Source organism: Phodopus roborovskii, unplaced genomic scaffold (assembly GCF_943737965.1).
Source record: "Phodopus roborovskii unplaced genomic scaffold, PHOROB, whole genome shotgun sequence".
NCBI classification, from domain to species: Eukaryota; Metazoa; Chordata; class Mammalia; order Rodentia; family Cricetidae; genus Phodopus; species Phodopus roborovskii.
The window spans coordinates 8,548,840-8,569,323 of record NW_026126416.1 but is presented as its reverse complement, the minus strand read 5'-3'; the positions used below and the strand labels follow the sequence as shown (position 1 = coordinate 8,569,323).

General features: G+C 40.0%; 1 protein-coding gene across 2 annotated transcripts in view; it reads right to left on the bottom strand.

The window, feature by feature from the left end:
* Ralgapa2 (Ral GTPase activating protein catalytic subunit alpha 2) overlaps positions 1-20,484 on the bottom strand; it is a 256,297-nt gene that overhangs the window by 206,021 nt on the left and 29,792 nt on the right. For both annotated transcript variants that reach the window (XM_051183228.1, XM_051183229.1), the window contains exon 3: positions 15,225-15,277. In XM_051183228.1, the coding sequence (XP_051039185.1) occupies positions 15,225-15,277 (53 nt within the window). The remainder of the gene's footprint in view (positions 1-15,224; positions 15,278-20,484) is intronic.

Genomic DNA, 20,484 nt, shown 5'->3' with positions numbered 1-20,484 from the left:
TGTATCTATATGGTAATCCATTACAGCACACTCAAAATCGAAATTAGGTATTACTACTGATCAGCACATCAGGGGAGCTGTCGTTCTCTAACTGATTATCCACAGCTACTTTTTCTTCAGAACCTGTTTCATGACCAGGAATAATGTGAAACATAAGCTGGAGTTTATACAAGATGCCACAGTGAACTTTAAAACTCCAGTCTTCCTTTAATTTAGACAGGAAACTTTTTTTCCCCAAATGATTACCAGATGATTGCAGCATACTCAAGTCAATACACACTTGATTGCAAGGCTACACGGAAAGTAGGGCATTGAAGAATGAAGAAGATATTACATATGAATGCTTACCAGTTAATCTGCTGAAACAACCAATTAAACCTATTCAGTGTGAGGCTAGAAAGCCAGGGAGCAACCCTTCCCCAGGCCAGCTCTAGGGCATGATGGTATGCATACAGAAGATTCTGCCCTGGGAGAAAACAGACTTCATTTAAAAGAGCAGACACCTCAGCTTCGTAACCTTGGGAGTAACAATGTGCAGAAAACTTAGAATGAGAACTGGCAGTCCTTTCACAAGAGCATTCTGCGGGTGCCTAAACTGTAAAACAAGTCTGGCTTCAGAATGACCCATGTACATAGAGTCCACGGGCAAACCACACGTGCTTCCATGTCAACCTACAGACAACATTTTTGCTACTGTTTGGTAGATTCTCACCAGTTAATAAAAATACCTTAACTCTTATATAGACAGAATATTTTCACTGGTAGTCAATACTTGTTTAGAATCTTTAAGTTCAAATGAGAGAGGCTAAGATGAACAAACGGATAATTTTTTTTTATTTATTTTTTACATTCCAATCCCCCTCCCTCCTTGTCCTCCTGTTCCCCTTACTTTCCCCTCACCCCACCTCCTATCTGCTCCTTGGAGAGTGTAAGGCCTCCCCTAGGAAGTCTACTAAGACTGTTCCATCATCTCACTGAGGCAATACCAAGGCACCTCCCTGCTACCAACTGCCCTGTGTCTAGGCTGAGCATGGCATCTCTCCATATAGAATGAACTTCACTAAATCAGTTTGTGCATCAGAGTTAGATCTTGGTCCCACTGCCAATGGCCTCATATATTGTCCCAGTCGCACCATTGTCACCTACATTAAAGGAGAATAGTTCCCCATTTGTCAGACCTGAGTCACTAGCCTGGGTCAGCTGATTCTGTGGGTTTCCCCATTATGGTCTTGACTTCTTCATATTATCGATCCTCCCTCACTTTGATTGTACTCCAGGAGCTTGGCCCATGGGTTAGTTATAGAATTCTGCATCTGCTTCCATCTGTTTCTGGAAGAGGGTTCTAGCTTCTCAGGGGTTGTGAACTATAGGCTGGATATTTTTTGCTTTATGTCTGGTATCCACTTATGAGTGAGTATATACTATATTTGTCTTTCTGGGTCTGTGTTACTTCACTCACGATTTTTTTTTTCCTCTTTGTTTCTTACCTCTAAGTAATGCTCCATTGTGTAAATGTACCACAGTTTCTTTATCCATTCTTCAGTTGAGGGGCATCTAGGTTGTTTCCAAGTTCTGGTCATTACAAATAATGTTACTATGAACATAGCTGAACAAATGTCTTTGTGGTGTAATGTGCCTCCTTTGGGTATATGCCCAAAAGTGGTTTTGCAGGGTCTTGAGGTAGGTCGATCCCCAACTAAGAAATTGCCATGCTGATTTACCCAGTAACTATACAAGTTTGCACTCCCACCAGCAATGGAGGAGTGTTCCCCTTTCTCCATATGCTCTCATAAGCTGTCATTGGTATTTTTTATCTTAGCCATTCTCATCGGTGTAAGATGGAATCTCAGAGTGGTTTTGATTTGCATTTCCTGATGATTAAGGATGTTGAGCATTTCCTTAAGTGTCTTTCTGCCATTTGAAATTGTTGTTTAGAATTCTCTGTTTAGATCTGTACCCCATTTTTTAATTGGATTATTTAATAGTTTGAAGTCTAATTTCTTGATTTCTTTGTATATTTTGGAGATTAGCCCTCTGTCAGATATGGGGGTTGGTGAAGATATTTTCCCATTCTGAAGGGAGCCATTTTGTCTTGTTGACTGTGTTCTTTGCTTTACAGAAGCTTCTTAGTTTCAGGAGGTTCCATTTATTAATTGTTGCTCTCAGTGTCTGTGCTACTAGTGTTCTATTTAGGAAGTAGTCTCCTATGCCTATATGTTCAAATCTATTTCCCACTTTCTCTTCTATGGGGCTCGGTGTGGATGGATTTATACTGAAGTCTTTGATCCATTTCAACTTGAGTTTTGTGCCTGATAATAGATACAGATCTATTTGCATTCTTCTATGTGTCAACAGCCAGTTATACCAGCACCATTTGTTGAATATGCTTTCTTTTTTCCATTTTATATTTTTAGCTTCTTTGTCAAAAATTAGGTGTTCGTAGGTGTGTGGGTTGATATCAGGGTTTTCTATTCAATTACATTGGTCCACCAGTCCGTTTTCATTACTATAGCTCTACAGTAGAGCTTTAAGTCAGGAATGGTGATGCTGGCAGATGATTCTTTATTGTACATGGTTGTTTGGCTCTCCTGGGTTTTTGTTTTTTCATATGAAACAAACAGATAATCTTAAGAACAAATGAACATGCTGGATTGCCTTGTCTAGCCTGCATATAGGGGGAACTGCTTGGGAGGCCCACCCCTTCTGAGAATATGGAGCAGGGGTGGGTGGTAGGAATAAAAGGGAAGTTGGGGGAGGAAGAAGAGGAGGGACAGGAGTCTGTGGTTGGGTCATTAAATAAATAAACTAATTAACAACCCCAGACCATAGAATAAAATAAAATGAACACATTTTAATTTTTTTTTAAAAATTCTATTTTTCTTATACCAGAAATCCCTTCTACTCCTTAATCTAACAGCATGCTGTCATGGAGTAAGGAAAACACAGCTTCATATTGTCATATCCCTATTGGTCACTGTAAACACCAAACTCAAATATCACCTCCTGAAATAAGACAACTTCAAAAAGATCTATCAGCATTCTTCTCAAAGAGATGGGCATAAGGCCCACTCTACCATTACAGCTGGATTCCCTGGGAGAAAGGAGCCACATTTGAGTGATACATCTAGAATTCCCAACATCAGGACCAGTGCCTAGCATACAATATTTCCTAATAAGCACTGGCATGAACAAAAAGATGAGTGAAAAGTCACAAAAAGAAATCAAAGAAATTCTAGTTTTAATACACACATGTACACACACAGAGGCAAAAGAGGAAACACTACCTTAACATGGTAGGTATGGTCATTTGAATGTAATTGGCTCCCATAATTTCATAGGGAGTGGCACTATTAGGGGGGTGTGGCTTTGGCCTTGGAGAAAGTGTGTCACTGTGGGGATGAACTTTGGAGTTTCCTATACTCAGGACACCACCCTGTGCCTCAGTCTACTTCCTGTTGCCTGTAAGATGGAGGACTCTCAGCTGTCTCTCCAGCACCACATCGATGTGCATGCCACCAGGCTCCCTGTTATGATGATAATGGACTGAACCTCTGAAACTGTAAGGGAGTCACATCAATTATAAGAGTTGCCATGGTCATGGTGTCTCTTTACAGCAATAAAAACCCTAAGGCACTAAGATAGCAAAAAGTAGCATTTAATAAAGATAAGTGAAAAATGAAAATGTCTACAAACATTTTAAATCTCAATACATGATTAGGTCATTGTTTAAGAGATGCTATTTTTCTTAGACCAGGAAAAACATTTCTTAAAATTTGTAAGAAAACTGGACTTAAATTTCAATAAAAGACATCTAAAATGTCTATGAGTATGGAACATAATTTTTAAAGAAAGATGTATCAATGAAGACCTATAAACGCAAAGGTATCAAAATGAGAAAGATTATTGTTTACTTAAAGCAGCAAAAAGGTGCAAGGGGTGTCTTTACCCAAGAAAGTAGATTGCAGCTGGAATCACAGTTCCACAAAGGAGAGAACACTACAAAAAAAATGGAAATGCTTCCTCAAAAAGAAACAAATAAAAGAATAATTTGTTTTTAGAATTTCTTATTCACTTTATTAAAGACTCAAGTAGATATTAAAGAGATGAAAACTTGGGAAAATTCATGTACAAAGAAAAAAATAGATGTGTAACTAAAGAACCTTCTGAAATCAGAAAACATTAACTACATGAAGATGGAAAGCATGGATAGCATGAGTCTGAACTATTACAGATTACCCTATGTGCCATGACATGGTACATTACAAACTCTCCAGAACCACATAAAAGAACAAAGAAAAGTACCAGGGCAAAACACACTTAAAGTGGTAAAATCAGTACAAAGCTAAAATCACTAGGCAAAACCAAACAGAATATGTAGTTTATTCAAACAACAATAATCATGCTAACTCTGGTCTTTGCATCAGCAGTGAGTTCCAAAGGACAGTGTGGTGAATTGATCACAAGCCACTGAGTGGGCATCAGGACCCAGAGAGAATGTGAGGACAACAGAGACCCAAAGCAGACCAAGGGCCTCACAACAATGCAGTTTCTGACAAATGTAAATGCAGCAAATTACAGCTACCTTGAGACATACACATCAAAGGGGAGGGGTACAATGATCTGAAAATTATGTCATCTGTATATGCTTATACAGATCTGAAGTTCAAGGAAAGGTATTCCTGAGCTAGAAGTGCATCAGCCACATATCTTCACATTCTAGCAACAACTATTAACCAAAGTAATTCTCTAACAAGAATTTAGAAATAAAAATCCTATAGGAGCGGACTATATTTATATAACTGGCATTTAATATGTTAATAAAAATAGATTTTCCAAATCACTTAATGTAAGAAAAACAGCATCTAAAAAATACTGTAATAACATGGATATAAATTGTTCAAAATACTGAGAAATGAGAAATAAAAAAAGATATAGAGTTTTTTTTAAAAAAAAAAGCAATAACAGGTCCAGGCGTTCTCCAGTAAACCAAGACTGTGGAAATACACAGATTTATAGAAATGGTTTAATATTTAAGACAGAGCTAGTCAATAAGAAGCTAGACTATGCAGAAACACATAGATTTGTAGAAATGGTTTAATATTTAAGACAGAGATAGCCAATAAGAAGCTCTAGCCATCAACCAACAGTTTTATAATTAATATAGCATCTTGTGTGCTAATTTGGAGCCAAAGTGGCTGTGGGACCTGGCAGGACAAGAAACTCCAGCAACAATTAAGCACTTTATTCTTTTTTTTTGGGGGGGGGCAAGATTTCTCTGTGGCTTTGGAGGCTGTCCTGGAACTAGTTCTTTTAGACCAGGCTGGTCTCGAACTCATAGAGATCCACCTGCTTCTGCCTCCCAAGTACTGGGATTATGAAAGATGTGTGTCACCACCACCTGGTTGCACCTTACTCTTGATATTGAAAGTTAAAAAAAAAAAAAAACTAGATGATATTGTTTTATTAATTTAAAGATAATTTCTGGAATAAAAGAAAATATAAATTATACCTTTCAAATTTCAAAACATATTCACAAACCATAAAACAGTGACTCTTCCTAAAGCAAAGGTAAAGGCAAAAAAAAAAAGTTATTTCACAAAAAGTTTAAGCAGGTTAAATTCTCCTATAAGGGATCAAGTTAATCTGAAATGGTTTAATAAATAAATAAATAAAACTTGACAATGAAACACAGCAAACTATTCAAGAGGCATGTATGCACAATGAATTCACAAGAAAACAATGAATTCAATAAATGGATCACTCAGAGGGAATAGGCTTAAATTGTTTGCTTAATTAATTAATATTCTTGTTAAGTACCCATTCTGTACTAGGTACCATGTAAGAGACCAAAGATAGACAAAAGACACCATCCCCACCTTGACAGGGGGAGAGACAAAAATACCTTTGAATCAATTCTTGAAGAAAACAGAGGTGAGTCTATAAGAGAAGGACATTTTAGGGAGACTAAACAGTGCCCGCCCAGCCCCCAGAAGCTTTCCTGCTGGTCTGAGGACTGAAGCTTCCTGAGGTCTGAAGACATTGACAATGGGGACAGAAATAAGACAGGAGATAGGAATGAGGAGGCAGAGGTCAGATGAAGAGGGCCCTTGAAAGAGCACTGGCAGTGCGATCCCCGTCCTGGGGACAGTGGGAACCAGAACTGCATGTGTGAGAAGACTGGAGAGGGTGAGGGAGAGAGAGAGAGCAGAAGACTGCTGCCTATAGACTAGATAGTAACATACTCCAGTAGACAGCTAGAGGCTCTGCAGGGAGGCCAAGGTATGCAACCAGCACAAGATATGCAAAACCACAAAATGAAAAACCATTCCCATTAAGTACTAACATATAAATTTAAAAAAAAAACTTCCATTATGTATTAACATTGCAACATTAAAAGCTTTGGAAGCAGAGACATGATATATTTCATAAGTTTATCTTTTCACTTGCATATCATATTCAGATCTAGCCCTAAGGGGGCAAAAACTTGCACTAAACATTTTACAAATCCTCAAATTAGAAGCGTGAAATTCTGTCATAAAATGTAGGCTTTGCCCTGCAGAAATTCCAGCTCTAAGAAGAGTCTCATTTCCACACATAAAACTCACCTAGGCAGTGTCAGTCACATCCACAGCTGCCATGTTAATCTCCCGATCATGCAGGGTTTTGCTTTTTGGCTAAAAACTAGCACATCTTTCACTATCTTCTATTTTTGTATTAGCATAACTAATTGGCTATCCTTTCCTGCCAATTTTTTATTTTAAAAAATTCACTTGGAGAGAGTCTGCATAAGCAACGAGAGAGAAATAACGAAGTCTACATGAAATGCCGTAACTAGTTTCTCGACACCCCAGAAACTAAAGATTTAAATGCTTCCCTCAATGACTAGATAGTGTTGAAGACCTTAGTGTACCAAAGGCCTGCAGGCTAGCTCAGACTAGCCATGCTGTTAAGTTCATTGAGGGAACGCCCCAGGTCTATAGGATCATCTACTGGGAAGAAAGGCTTCAAGTCAGCTCTTTCCTTCCTATCCAGTGTCATATGCATGTCAAACACTAGGTGTCACTCTCTAATAGCTACTGTGCTAAACATCCACACAAAACAAGACAGAGAAAATTAACAAGACAGCAAGCATCTATATAACTCTCTTCTAAGTGGATGTAAGAAAGCAATTTATACAAAAAAAAAAAGTCTCAACATTAGTGTAAGATCACTGTAAAAAGTGAAGATGGGCTCTGTTCTAACATAACACAGCATGCTCATTTGTTATTGTGAATGCCCTGTCACTGGTCTTGATGTGTTTCCTTCTATTACCTTGAAAGAATTCATGTGCGTATTTCCTAACTGTCATCTACACAATCTTCTTTGAGGGTGCCAGTTACCACAGGTCAGCTGCTACCACACTGGAATAGATAGGGCACCTGTGCTACAGCAGCTAATCAACCACAAGAATGTAATTTCAGACTTCCACAAACATCTTGTCTCCAGGTTCCCGTCCTCCAAGGTGAATGAAAGGAGTAACTCAGTACACTCTGTTGGGCCAATCCCAAGTTTCTCACCTCTAGGTTCCAATTCATAAGAGAGACTGCAACCTGCAGTATGCAGGCTGACACCACAATATAATAAGCAAATTATGCCCAGAATAAACTAAATATTAATACTTTTTTGACCTTCCAGTCTGTTGAGTTCACAAACAAAAGCAGACATCAGAATAACCATGTTATAAAAAACAAAGCAAGGGAAAAGACTGGGTCCTATGTTTTAACATGTCCCCAGCAGAGAGTAACTACAAGCACCAAGGAGAGATCACAGCAGTAAAATCAACAGTCAAGCTACTGGGTGGTATTCAAATCCAAAGCAGTGTCACCAGAATGGAAGAATAAAGGCCAACCTTGGGTTTCACCTTACTTGCAAAGCTCCTAGCACCTTGCAGAGACAAGTCATGTGACTGCTATCATGAAAGTCCTAACAAGTCTCTTTCCCTTACTTAGAGGAACCATGAGAGGCTAAACCCATTATCTCTACAAGCTCACATGGAAATCTGCAAAAGTAGGATGTAAAACCCACTGCAGCCCTTAAGTTCAGCACTGGTCACACAGTGTGACTCCTGAACACAGCCGTGAGCAAGGCTTCGCAAATGTAGACCCTGCTGCTGACCTAGCATCCCCAAAATCTGTGAAGAGGAGAGATTGCACTCATAGAGGCCTGGGGTAAGTCAACCTCAGACATCTATTGGTTACCCTGAATCCTGAAGGAAAAGCAGACAGCTGTGCCTGTGGTTATCCACACCCTTCCCCTTCGTGCCCTGTAAGAAGCCCAAATGTCACCTGTACCCATTGTGCAGCTCCCTGCTGCAGTTTACCTCTCCCCTTAGTGCTTCCCAGAGAGGGCTCCCTTCCATCAAAGGAGGGACAGGAAAGAGACATGGTGTCCCATCCAGGAGTGACTAGAGTTGCATCCTTTAGCTTGGGGTAAGGGTGAGAGGTAAGAGGGCTGGAGGATGTGGTGGAGCAATACAATAAAGTATTGAGTAATTTGATTTACCATTATATTGCTGTCATTTTCATCTCAAAGCAAGCATTCATGTTTACTGAAAGCTGCTTTGAAGCCATGTTTCCTTGCTCCATGCAAGTCAAGCAATGCTCAGGCCACAACCATGGCACTTTGGTACCAACAAGAAGCCCAGGACATCTACTTCAGTAAAACTCTAACTCTTGGAAGTGCCCTCACATACAAGGATAGACCTATAATAAGGTGAAAATTTAACCCTGTGCTTAGCCACTTGACCTTTCAAGTGAAGTAGCCAGGAGACTCCACAGCTTCTCCACTACATGATATGCATACATACATACATGAAAAAGAACACTCATACACATAAATAAAAAATAATCTTAAATAGCTAATACACATAAATAAAATAGGTAAAATTTAACAAAACTGGACTCTAACCAGAGTTGAATCATTTTAAAATTTAAAACAAAATAGAAAAAGCCTAAATCTCATACTAAAAAAAGGATTTTTCCATTAACTTGTTTGGACACTTCAAACAAAGCTACAATTGCAGTTCTGCTATTAACACACTTGAAAGAGACCACAAGGTTCACCTCGTACTACCCTTGACTCTCTATGGAAACCAAAGCAAAGAAAGGCTTAAGTGCTTTATCAAGGTCACCAGCTTATTGCTGTCAAGCTGATAGACTAAGATATACCTGACCCCTGTCTCTTTTATCTAGCAAGTTCTAGGTGGGGGAAAGAATGCTATTAATGCAAAATACCAAATAACTACAATAAAGAGAGGCTGAGAATTTAAGAGACTTTGATCCAACAATAAATATTACCAAGTGGGTAACACAAAGAACTGTAAGTAATGGCTACTGGGCTGGAGAACTTTATGGCCTCATTAAGAGACTAAGGCATAGCCACATTAAGAGATAACAAACAAATGGTCACACCCTATGGCTTATGATGCAGGTTCACTGGAAGAATGAGCACTCCCCACCCCTCACCCCAGCAACACTGGCCAAAGAATTCAGTGAGTCTGAACCAGAAAGAGTGGGCTGGAAGAAAAGGGTTAAAGAAAGAAAGGCACAACATCTAAGAGGCAAAAAGAAACAGCAAAAAGTTCAAGGCAAAGGAGCCTGACACTGAGGGTGGCCTTCCCCAGAAAGGGACAAAGGCATATGTGGGGGAAAGCTCCACTACTACCCAGGGCATGAAGGGCTCTGAAGGGCAGGCCAGCTTGGCCTCATTTTACAGACTAGAAAGAGCTCATTCTGGTGTCTACAGGGGCAATGACAAGATTTAAACGGGCTTTAATCTGGGAGATAATTTTGATAAAATTTACAATAAGGATTCTAAAAATCAAGTGTTAGTGTTATATTTATGCATGATTTCAAACTCTGTGATGTGTATAGGTGTGGGTGTGTAGATGGGGGTGGGGTAAAATTCTAGTCTGGAACACATGCAGGCTTTGTAAATGAAACTTCTGTGTGTGTTTTAATCAAGTATGGGAGAATGAGGAAAAAATACTATCAAATTTAAGAATTTTCTTATTTTTTAAATAAATTTATACTACTTGTAAACCAACCTATTTCTCTGCTGGAAAGGGAAGGAATTCAAAGTGGCAGACTGTTTTACATTAAGGTCTATGGCCTCACTGAAGGAAATGACTGGCCCTCTGAGTTAGCTAATTTCTGTAGAAAGCCTAAGATCAACCAATCCCAAATCCGTTCTGTGCTCTCACACTCTGAGACTTGAGGCTCCTCCCAAATCACCGAGTGGCCAGATATGAACAACCAGCCTAGAGTCAGCTCAAATGACTCAAACTTCATAACCCTAAATTCTGCTTAGTATGCTCACATTGTCTTGACCATTCTTGCCCTCAGCCCTCTCTATCTGCTGATTTCATGTCTGTGAAACCCTCTATGACCCTGTATGACATGCCTCCTGCTTTAAGGGAAGAGTAAATATAATTAAAACCTCTTTCTTCATTATAGTCATTTTCATATCAGGGTGCCTGATCATTTAATGAAAACAAATCCTAGGTATCACTAACAATAACCAACCTTTCAGGGATTGCATCTAGATAGTTCTCAAGAGAAGACAATATGACCTTGAGGCTCACTCATCAGGTTCCTCGCCATGTTAAGCATCCTTTCTTTCCCCTCTGCAGATAACTTCCTCAAGAGCCACCACCAAATGATACCTCTGAAAAAGGCAGGCAGAATCCTCTTAACTCAGAAGTTCATTACTGGGGTTCTGATATAAGTTCATTCTTCCCAATTAATTCTTCAGCTTGCCATGAATGTTGTTAGCACAGGCTTCAAAAGGACTACAGGCACCATCTGTCTTGCTTACTGCTAGTCACAGTAGTTAGACATGTGCCTGGAGCATCATCTGCCTGATGAATGAATGAATGAATGAATGAATGAATGTGTAAGAATGGGCATGAGTTGACAGAAATATCCTGCAGAATACAGCTTGAGGACAGGACACCATCCAGAATATTTTGTGGCAGAATGTTTCAAATAGAGGCGTGGGATGATAGTGGAACTCACAGCATGGCAATAAGTTATGAACACAGGTAATTCCCAGGGCTTCTACTTAGTATCTATGCAACCTAAGACAGGTCACCTCACCCGACAGACCTCCCAATCTTTCTCCTATAAACACTGAGAAATGAAGGTGGAGAGATGATTCAGCAGTTAAGACTACACACTGCTCTTATAGAAGACCTACTATATTCAGTTCACAGGAGCCACGTCTGGTAAAAATCCCAGACCTGATGGGCTCTCGTGGCCTCTGCAGATACTGCACTAACATGCACTAACCCACAGACACACACACACACATAGACAGACACACACTTAAAATAAAATCTTTGAAAACTGGGAGTATAACTCACAGGTCAAAGTCCTATATGTGACCACCAACAGCAACACAGAAAACCAACCTAGAACGATATAATCTATTTCAGAAGGAAAGGATTAAAACAGAATTGTCCTTGTAAAACAGATTCTGATCAATATAAGATGGCAATCCTGTATCTCCATTAGATACAATCAGCAATGATAGGCAAATGCTTTTCAAAAAAGAATAAAAATTAATGATAATACAAGTAGAGGTAGCCAAGTCATACTCCAGAGGTACATGTGCTGCCACTGGAGGCAAACGCAGACTTCACCTCTGTACAACTACTCACAGTCTGGAACTCATGGTCTAAGCTTCCAAACATAGCTGCCCATCACTTACCTCACCAGAACACTGCACTGTCTAGCAGCTTATAACACTGTAAAACTACTGCTTCCACTTCCTAGGCTGCCCCGCACTTGGCCCCTTATCAAGGCAAGATGCTACTAGCTCTCTGACATTGTCCTCCTTCACGACTCCACAATTCTCTTGATTCTCTACTTTCTTCCAATCCATTTCTTATTTATAGAATACCCCTGCACAGGATCGCTTCTGTAATTTAACATATTAATAACTCTACCTCTTCTAAAGGAAGCCTTTCTCAATTATTTACACAGTGATGAGTATTCACCTCAGAAACATCATAAACCACTTCTAACAGAGAAAACAGCAATGAAACTGCTAGGTGACCAGAGTGAAACGTACAAATTACAAGCTACCTTACAAAGCTAGAGCAGAACATACAGCATAAACAGAAGAAATACAAGTTCATTATTCACCCATATTTACTATGTAAAGTGAAAGTTTTATGAAGCTTTCAATAATATATATTTGTTCTTCTATATAGGCAACTAATTCTCTGTAAATAGTAATGTATCACTAATAGCTTTCTCCCTAGTGTAGAGCTTCTGGACAGGAAGAAAGGCATCAAAACTTCCTTTGTGGGTTTGTGGGAGGGTAGGAACTCGGATCTCTGAAGGCTTCCTACCTTTGGAACAACTAGTTCCAAGTGAAAAAAACAACAAATATAACTATTAAAGCATTGCATGGTTTTGAGGACTCAGAGAAACTAATAGGGACCAAAAAAAAAAAAAAAAAAGCAAGAAGGGAAAAAGAAATGGGGTAGAAAAAAAGATCTGTGTTCTACAAGCAAAGAAAAATGCAGGATCCAACACTGTAATGGACAGATGTCTGGTCCTTCCAGACCCTGAGCCTTACCCTCAGAAGTGTTGGGTATTCATCCTGAGATTCCACTAGTAACTCTCAAGGAATATAAAAACAATTCTAATTGAAACCACTCCCAAATTCCTGTCAAAAGCTGAAACAAACACATCTAGATAAAGAAAGGCTTAACAAAAACCCAGTCTGTGTGATTCAGATTGAACTCACAACAGATGCAAGAAGCCACAATGCTAGAAGATAACCAACATATTTAAACTACTAAACACTTCAGATATTAGAATTGCCAGATCTAATCATGATTCACCAATAAGACTAACATATTCTATAATTTTAGTAGCTGCTCTGTACATAAACTTCTTTCCATTCTAATTTGGTCAAATTATTTGATAAAAGAAAGATGGGTTTTTAAATTTTCAAGTTTTTTCTCTGCATTAATCTGATGATGACTTGTGTATTCCAATTCTAGACATTTTCAGAGACTAGTACTTTGCTTGCATTTAAGGTTTCATTCACTGGAGGGCAACCATAGGAAATACAAAGACCACAACAAAATAATGTCACGGATCAAGGCCTGTTGCCCTGTGGAAATGTCCCATGACATTACTCCATTCAAACAGCCCCTCACAATTCACCCACGAAGAGTTTCCCTTTCCCGGCCTCCCCGCTAGCTGGGTCTGCACATTTCGACTTCCCTTACAGTCAAAAGTTTTTCTTCTTTGGGCTGGGGAGATAGCTTAATTAGCAAAGTCCTTTCCACACAAGCAAGCATAGCATGGTAGTACCTGCTTGTAATCCCAGTCCTGAGAAGGCAGAGACAGGAAGATTCCTAGAGCTTTCTGGCCAGCTAGCATAGACTGATAAGGAAATTGTAGGTCCCAGTAAGTGACCCTGGCTCAAAAACAAGCAAATAAACAAACAAACTGATTACTGATGGACACACCCAAAGTTGATTTCTGGCCTGTGCATACACACAGTTTTTCTTTTCTCTTTTCTTTTGAGACAGGGTTTCTTTTTCTAACCTGGCTATCTTGAAAGTCACTCTAGACCAGGCTGTCCCTGAACTCAGAGGTCTACCTGTCTCTGCCTCTGCCTCAGTAGTGCTGGGATTAAAGTGCCATTACTGTCCAGCTTCAGTTTATCTTCTTATACCAAACTATGCACACACCACCTCAAACTATGAATAATTAACATTCAGATGTATAATCCAGGGGCTCCACTATGTGGTTCAGTCTGTAAGGTGCTTGAGTTTGCTCCCAGAACCCACTTGGTGGAAGAATAGAAGCAACTCTCAAAAGTTGTCTTCTGACCTCCACATGTGCACTGGGAAATGTGCATACACACATCAAATAAGTAAGTGCTTTTAATTTCTAATTTATAATTAATTTATAAGCCAGATGCAGTGGCACACCCTTTAATTTTAACACTTAGGAAGCAGAGGCAGATGGATCTCTATGAGTTCGAGGCCAGCCTGGTCTACACCGAGAGTTCAGGACAATCAGGACTATGTCAAGAGACCCTTTCTCAAAAGAAGAGGAAGAAAAAAAGAAATCTGTAATTCAGCTCTGAGTCTCGTTCTTCTGGTGTCCATAATCTAGCTTAGTACATTAGTACATTTGGGCAAGAGGAATTTTATATTTAACACACAAACACACACACACACACACACACACATGCGCGCGCGCAAATAACCCAAGTTGGATGTGGTGGTGTATCTCTTCAGGTTCAACACCAGCCTGGTCTACACAGAGAAAGCCTATCTCAAAAACATTCAAAAGCAAAAATGCTGCCAAGTGGCTGGCAAAATGGTTTGGCAGGTAAAGCCCTACTATCAAGCCTGGCAACCTGAGTTCAATCCCTGAGAACCTCATGATAGAAGGAGAGAATTTATTGTAGCAAATTGTCATCTAAACTTCACATGCTCAACTATGGGGTATGCACATATACACAAATAAATCTAATTTAATTAAAAAAAAAAACCCATTCTAGCTTCAAAGACTATATGTACACAAAGATATAGATATGCAAAAATCATAACCAATCAGTAATCAAAAATAATTTATCAAGGGGCCAAAGAGTCTCGGTTGTTAAGAGCTGTACTGGCCACTCTTCCAGAGAATCCAGGTACAAGCTCAGCACACACAGGGCAGCTAACAACCATCTGTAACTCCAGTCCTAAGCGATCTGACACCTCTTTTTGCCTCCAAGGGCACTGTACATGTGTGGTGCACAGACACACATGCAGACAACATACCCCCATCCATATACATAAAAATAAATAATTTTTAAAATATTATGTAAATATGTGGAAAACTGAATTTCTGCATGTCAGATTCACATGTCAGTAAGACAGGTCATTGGGGACAGAGGACATTTATGTAAAACTCACATAAAAGTTCATATGGAAAGGAAGACAGCAAAAGCTATTACTATTTAAAATGTGTTTACTCTTCTAACTAGTACAAAATCCCATGAACATTTTGAGCAGCATCTGTCGTAGAAGTGGGTAAAGGGCAGGGTACAGCCATGCACAGCCATTTCTATTTCTCTTTGGGTAAAATTAAGGATCGAATAAAGTATCATTTTTTAACAAAGACTTTAGAAGCTGAAAAGATAATAATAATAATAACCAAACTTACTTCAAAAAGAAAGAGGATGGAGTCCAGCTCCTCCCTTTGTGACTTATTATTCCCTGAAAATTAAGAAAAAGACATTAGTCAGCATGCTAGCACCTAAGCTTTAAAATATCACACATGAAAGCATCTTAAATTAGAAACTACTGAGACTGGGGGGAGAGGGTACTGCTAGGAAGAAGGACGAGTTGTCTCATCAAGTCCATATCAACCACTAGCTCTTCAGACATAATATCCATGTTTTCTAAGCTTGTTTCTTAACTAGGTACTTACCAGCTCAAATTATGGTAAAAATGCACAGGACAAACAATGATATTAACAAGCACAGAGTGTGAACATCTAAGAGAAGAGTCTGTCTGCTTCATCCTACAGTTTCACACTTCTTTTTTTCTTTTTAGTTTTTTTTTTTTTTTTTTTAATCTTTTTTTTGAGACAGGGTCTCATTGTAGCTCAGGCTAGCCTTTAACTTGATATGTAACTGAGGGATGATCTTGAAGTTTTGATTCACCTGCCTCCACCTCCCAAGTACTAGGACTACAAAAGATGTCCACCATACTCAGTTTTATGTGATGTTGGAACCAAACCAGGGTTTCCTGCGTGCTACGATAGCTCTCTACCAATTGAGCTGCACTTCCAGCCCCACAATGTCCTTTTGATAATATTAATATAAAAACTGTACCACGTGCCCCCAGCAGGAATTACCATTTACTGTCTGTCTACAGAATGTCCCAGACATTCTGTTACACATGTGGCTTAAGTCATCTATCTTAAGAAATCAGCAGATAAACATTTTAGGCTTTTCGGATCTTTCTTGCAAATATCAGACTCTGTTACCACAGGCTGTATGTAAATGAACGGAGATGAATATATCCAATGAAGCCAGTGGGGCATGGTGGCCCAGAGCTGTAATACTGGTAGTGTGGGAGGCCAAGAATCACCAAAAACTCAAGGCCAGCCTAGGTTTCATAGCAAGAGCCTGTCAAAAACAAGGACAATAGCAAAAGTCAAGTAAGCTATCAGTTGCAGACTCCTGGCCTAACTGAATCCTCATAGCTCTAAGAAGGAGGTATCATTCATTCATTTACAAATACTAAAAACTATCTGTTTCTCAGGAATTCTGCTGGGCTCTGAGGACAAAGGAATGAAACAAACAAACAACACACTTTGCTCTGGGGAAGACAGGAGAAGACAAACTATAAGTAAAGCTAGAAAATGCATGAGCAAAAGCAAATGAGCAATATTAAAACAAATATGCAATCCTGAGTTGGGAAGTTAGGAAATAGTTTGCTGGAAAAGTGACAACTAGGCAAAGAAGTACATGGGCAAAGAAGCAAGCTACACAGAAATATGAGGGAGTCACACCCCAGGCAGGAAGAGTGGACCAAAGTTCTTGTGGCTGAGCATGCTTGAGAGGTCAGGAAACAGCCAGAAGGACCCAAAGGTTAGGGTAAAGATGGGAAGATTTGAGCAGATAAGCTTAGAGAGTGGGTGTGGCAAAGGAAGGCAGATGGGGACAGGATAAAGTCACTGTAGTGATTTGAGAATGAAAAGACATAGAGGACTAAAGCCTCAGAAGTCATGTCTTCAGCTACTTTTTTGAAAAGAACCTTGGGAGTAGGAGAAAGAACAGAATGGAATCTAGGAGACCCTTTCTAAGGCTAGTACCAGTCTAGATGAAGATACTAGAAGCTTTGGTGTTATCCATGTGGGTTAGGAGATGGGTCACTGACACATTCTGAAGAGAGAGCCACAATCTCCAATGTTTTGTCCTAAATAACTGGGAACCTGAAGTTACCATGAAATTATTTCATTATTACTAGTAAACATTTTTTTTTCTTCCCTTTGAAGGGTACCCTTCCCTTTCTGTATTCCAATACAGACTGCAATAAAGGAAGAGATTCCAAAAATCCCACCCTGTTCCTACTGGTTATTGCTGAATCTTTGTGAGAGCTTCCAAAAGCGGGCACAGTCTTCTCCCTACCATAAAGAGATGTCTCCTTTTCTATCTCTTGAATCTGAACTGCCTCAGGATAACCTTTGACCAAGTGATAGCAAATGTGAGGCACTATGGCTGATCCTGAGGCTCTGAGGCCATCCTGTAAAGGAATCCAATCTGGTCTGCTGGCTGGATGATAAATCTCCACAGTTAGAAGTAAGGCATTCTGTTCAGTTGTAAGACATGTGATTGAGGCCATCCAAACCAGCTGACCAAAAAGCATAAGCTAGTTAAACTAGAAGAACTTTCTAACAGTCCTAGAGATCCATATGAGGAATGGTGTTTGTTTCAAGGATTTAGTTTGGGAGTGCTTTTTTAGAGCACGAATAACTGATACAGTCTTGAAATACCACAAATTTTCTGAAAGGATGGATGTAATAAAAGTGGAAAAAAAAAAGAATAGGAAAGAAAGAAGAGAAAATGGGTTATGACTTAAAATAATTTTAGACAGTTGTTTTTTTTTAATATCTGATATTTTAATTTTTCACTACTATTTCGTGTGTGTGTGTGTGTGTGTGTGTGTGTGTGTGTGTGTGTGTGTGAACAGGGTGTAACTATATAGCCTTAGCAAATTTCAAACTCACTATATAGACCTGGCTGGCCTTGAATTCACAGATCCTCCTGCTTCTGCCTGAGTGCTGGGGTTACAGCTTGAGCTACCACACTTCTATTGAATGCAAAAATTGTGACTTTTTTTTCCTCCATATACCTGTAAAAATAAAGTGGAGTAGAGCAAAACTAACAAAGTAAATACAGATCATTTCATATTTGGAATATCTACCCTTTGGGCCAAAATAATTTTTCTTAAGTTCAAGATTTATACCAACTTACAAATCTGAGATGGAAACTGAGAAACACCTTAATAAAAGCACATGCTGGCATCCTAGGCACAGTCCCAAGCTCTTGGTAAGACTGAGTCATATTCTGCATCGCAGAGCTCGCTGAACACTGACCTACATCCCTTCCCCTCCACAAACAGGACACACTTCTGTTCAATCACAGCAATTGGGGTACTTCGGGAAGCCCTTCATTTTTTCTTTCCTGCCCCCCCCCCAAATCTACCTACACTCATTCTCTAGCTTTTCTCTTTAGACCAAAGGGTCACTCTGCACTTGCTTCTGTCTCTCTACTGTTTACTTCACTCCCTTCTTCAACCCCAACACTATCCACTACCTCCCCTCAGGCTGCCTACAGAAAGGTGCAGGCAGCCCTTAGCAACTTTCCCACACTCTCTGTCTACACATCACAGCTCCATGGGTGCTTTCCCCAGCTCCACAGCTCTCAGCTCCATGTCCACCTGTTAAGCGTCTGACCGTTCCTCACCAAGAACTGTCTTCAGTCAGATGTGAGCTCTTATTTCCTAATCCTACTGCACCTCATCTTTCTGCATCATCAGACTTTGTGATCTTGCATGCCTTGAAATTTCTCTCCTGCACTTCTGTGATATGATTTCCTAACACCCTTCTGATGGGGATGTCTTTCTGTATGTTGTGGCTACATGTTTCTCTTATTGGTTGATGAATAAAGCTGTTTCAGCCAATGGACAGGCAGAATGTAACTAGGTGGGAATACCGAACAAAGAGGTAGGGAGAAGGAAGAGAAAGGACAGATGCCATGTAGCAGCCAGGAGTCAAGAGCCCCGATATCACCAGTAAGCCAAGGCCATGTGGAGATACACAGATTAATAGAAATGGGTTAGTAATTAAGAGAGAACTAGCCAGTAAGACACCTGAGCCACAGGCTGAACAATTGTAACTGATATTAAGTCTCAGAGTGGTTATTTCATTAAGCGGTTGCAGGCCCAGTGGGACCAAGATAGACGGAGAAAATCTCCTTCTACACCCTTCCACTAATGTATTTCTCTCCTCTGTATTTGCTGATTCCCTTTTCCTTGATATAGATTCTCCCTTGGCAATAGCAACCTTCTACCCTCATCTCCTAAGCTCAGATAACCTATATTTCTGCCACTCAGCCAACAATTGTTCCTGTGTCCCATAAGTGCCTCAAACCTCAAATACAGACTGAAAGGATCTTTGATTTGGTATTCCATCTCACAGGAACTCTTGCTTCTCCCTTAACCACCACCTCGTTGTGTCCATTTCGACAGTTGTCCAGCAGAGTAGCAGCTCTCACATGGGTGGCAGCACCAGCCCCCAAACTCACCTCTGTGCCCTATGCACTCACCACTTAACAGGACACTTGTCTCAGAGACTAATGGTTTTAATGGCTCTAACTAAAAACAAAGTTCCAACTCCTCAGCCTGGAAGTCAAGGCTCCTGACAAACATAATGGATTTCCTACATATCTCATTCACAAACCTTGTGCTGCAAGAAAAAGAAACATGTGTCCCACACATGCCCTAAGGGCATTTACTACCTTTGCTCAAGCTCTGTCCTCTACCTGCAATGCTCTTGTACACTTCAAATCCTACTTCCGCTCCATCGACCTACCTACAACCTTCAGGCTGAGTTCATCACCTATGACTAATAAAGTGGTCAATCATGCCTACATAATGAAGCCTCCATTAAACCCAAAAGATGCTAGCTAAGGGAGCTCCCACATTGTGAAGAATGCATCATGTACATGCAGAGTAGTGTTCTCCAACTCCATGGCAAGGAAGTTCCTGTGCTCAGAACTTTCCAGATCTCACACACAGCTCCTTATCTGGCTGTTGGTAAGCATCCTTTAAAATCTGTATTATTCTTGTGCAATGCATTATATGAACAAAAACTTTGTAATATAAACAAGTAAGGTTGTTTCCCTACATTCTGCTAACTCCTCCAGCAAATTAAGCGACACTCAGAAGAGAGTATTAGACTCCTGATTATAGTCAGTCTGTAGCTTCACAGGCAGCAATCTAGAACCTACAACTGACATTAAAGGAGGCAGCCTTGTGGCACTCAGTCCTTAGCCTGCAGGATCTAAAACTATCTCCCAGCAGCCTGGCAAGGTTGAATGGCTAACAGTACCAGCTGATGTTTGCTGGAGGCTCTAGCAGAAGAATGTTATGCTAAGTTGGTGAGAGAGACTGGGGGAAACACCTCCGTTTGTTTTTCCTAATTTCCCAAATAGATGACCTGAAATGGAAAGGTCTTTACTGACCAGGTGCTATGTGCCAAGCTCTGTGCTGAAATCCTAGTGTATCTGTTAACCCGCTTCTTGCTGACAGGAGGAAACCAACACAGACAGACCAAGTAATGCTCAAGGAGAAACAGCAAGAAAGAAAGGATAGTCTGGCTTCCCAACTACTCAATTCCCTCACCCAAATTC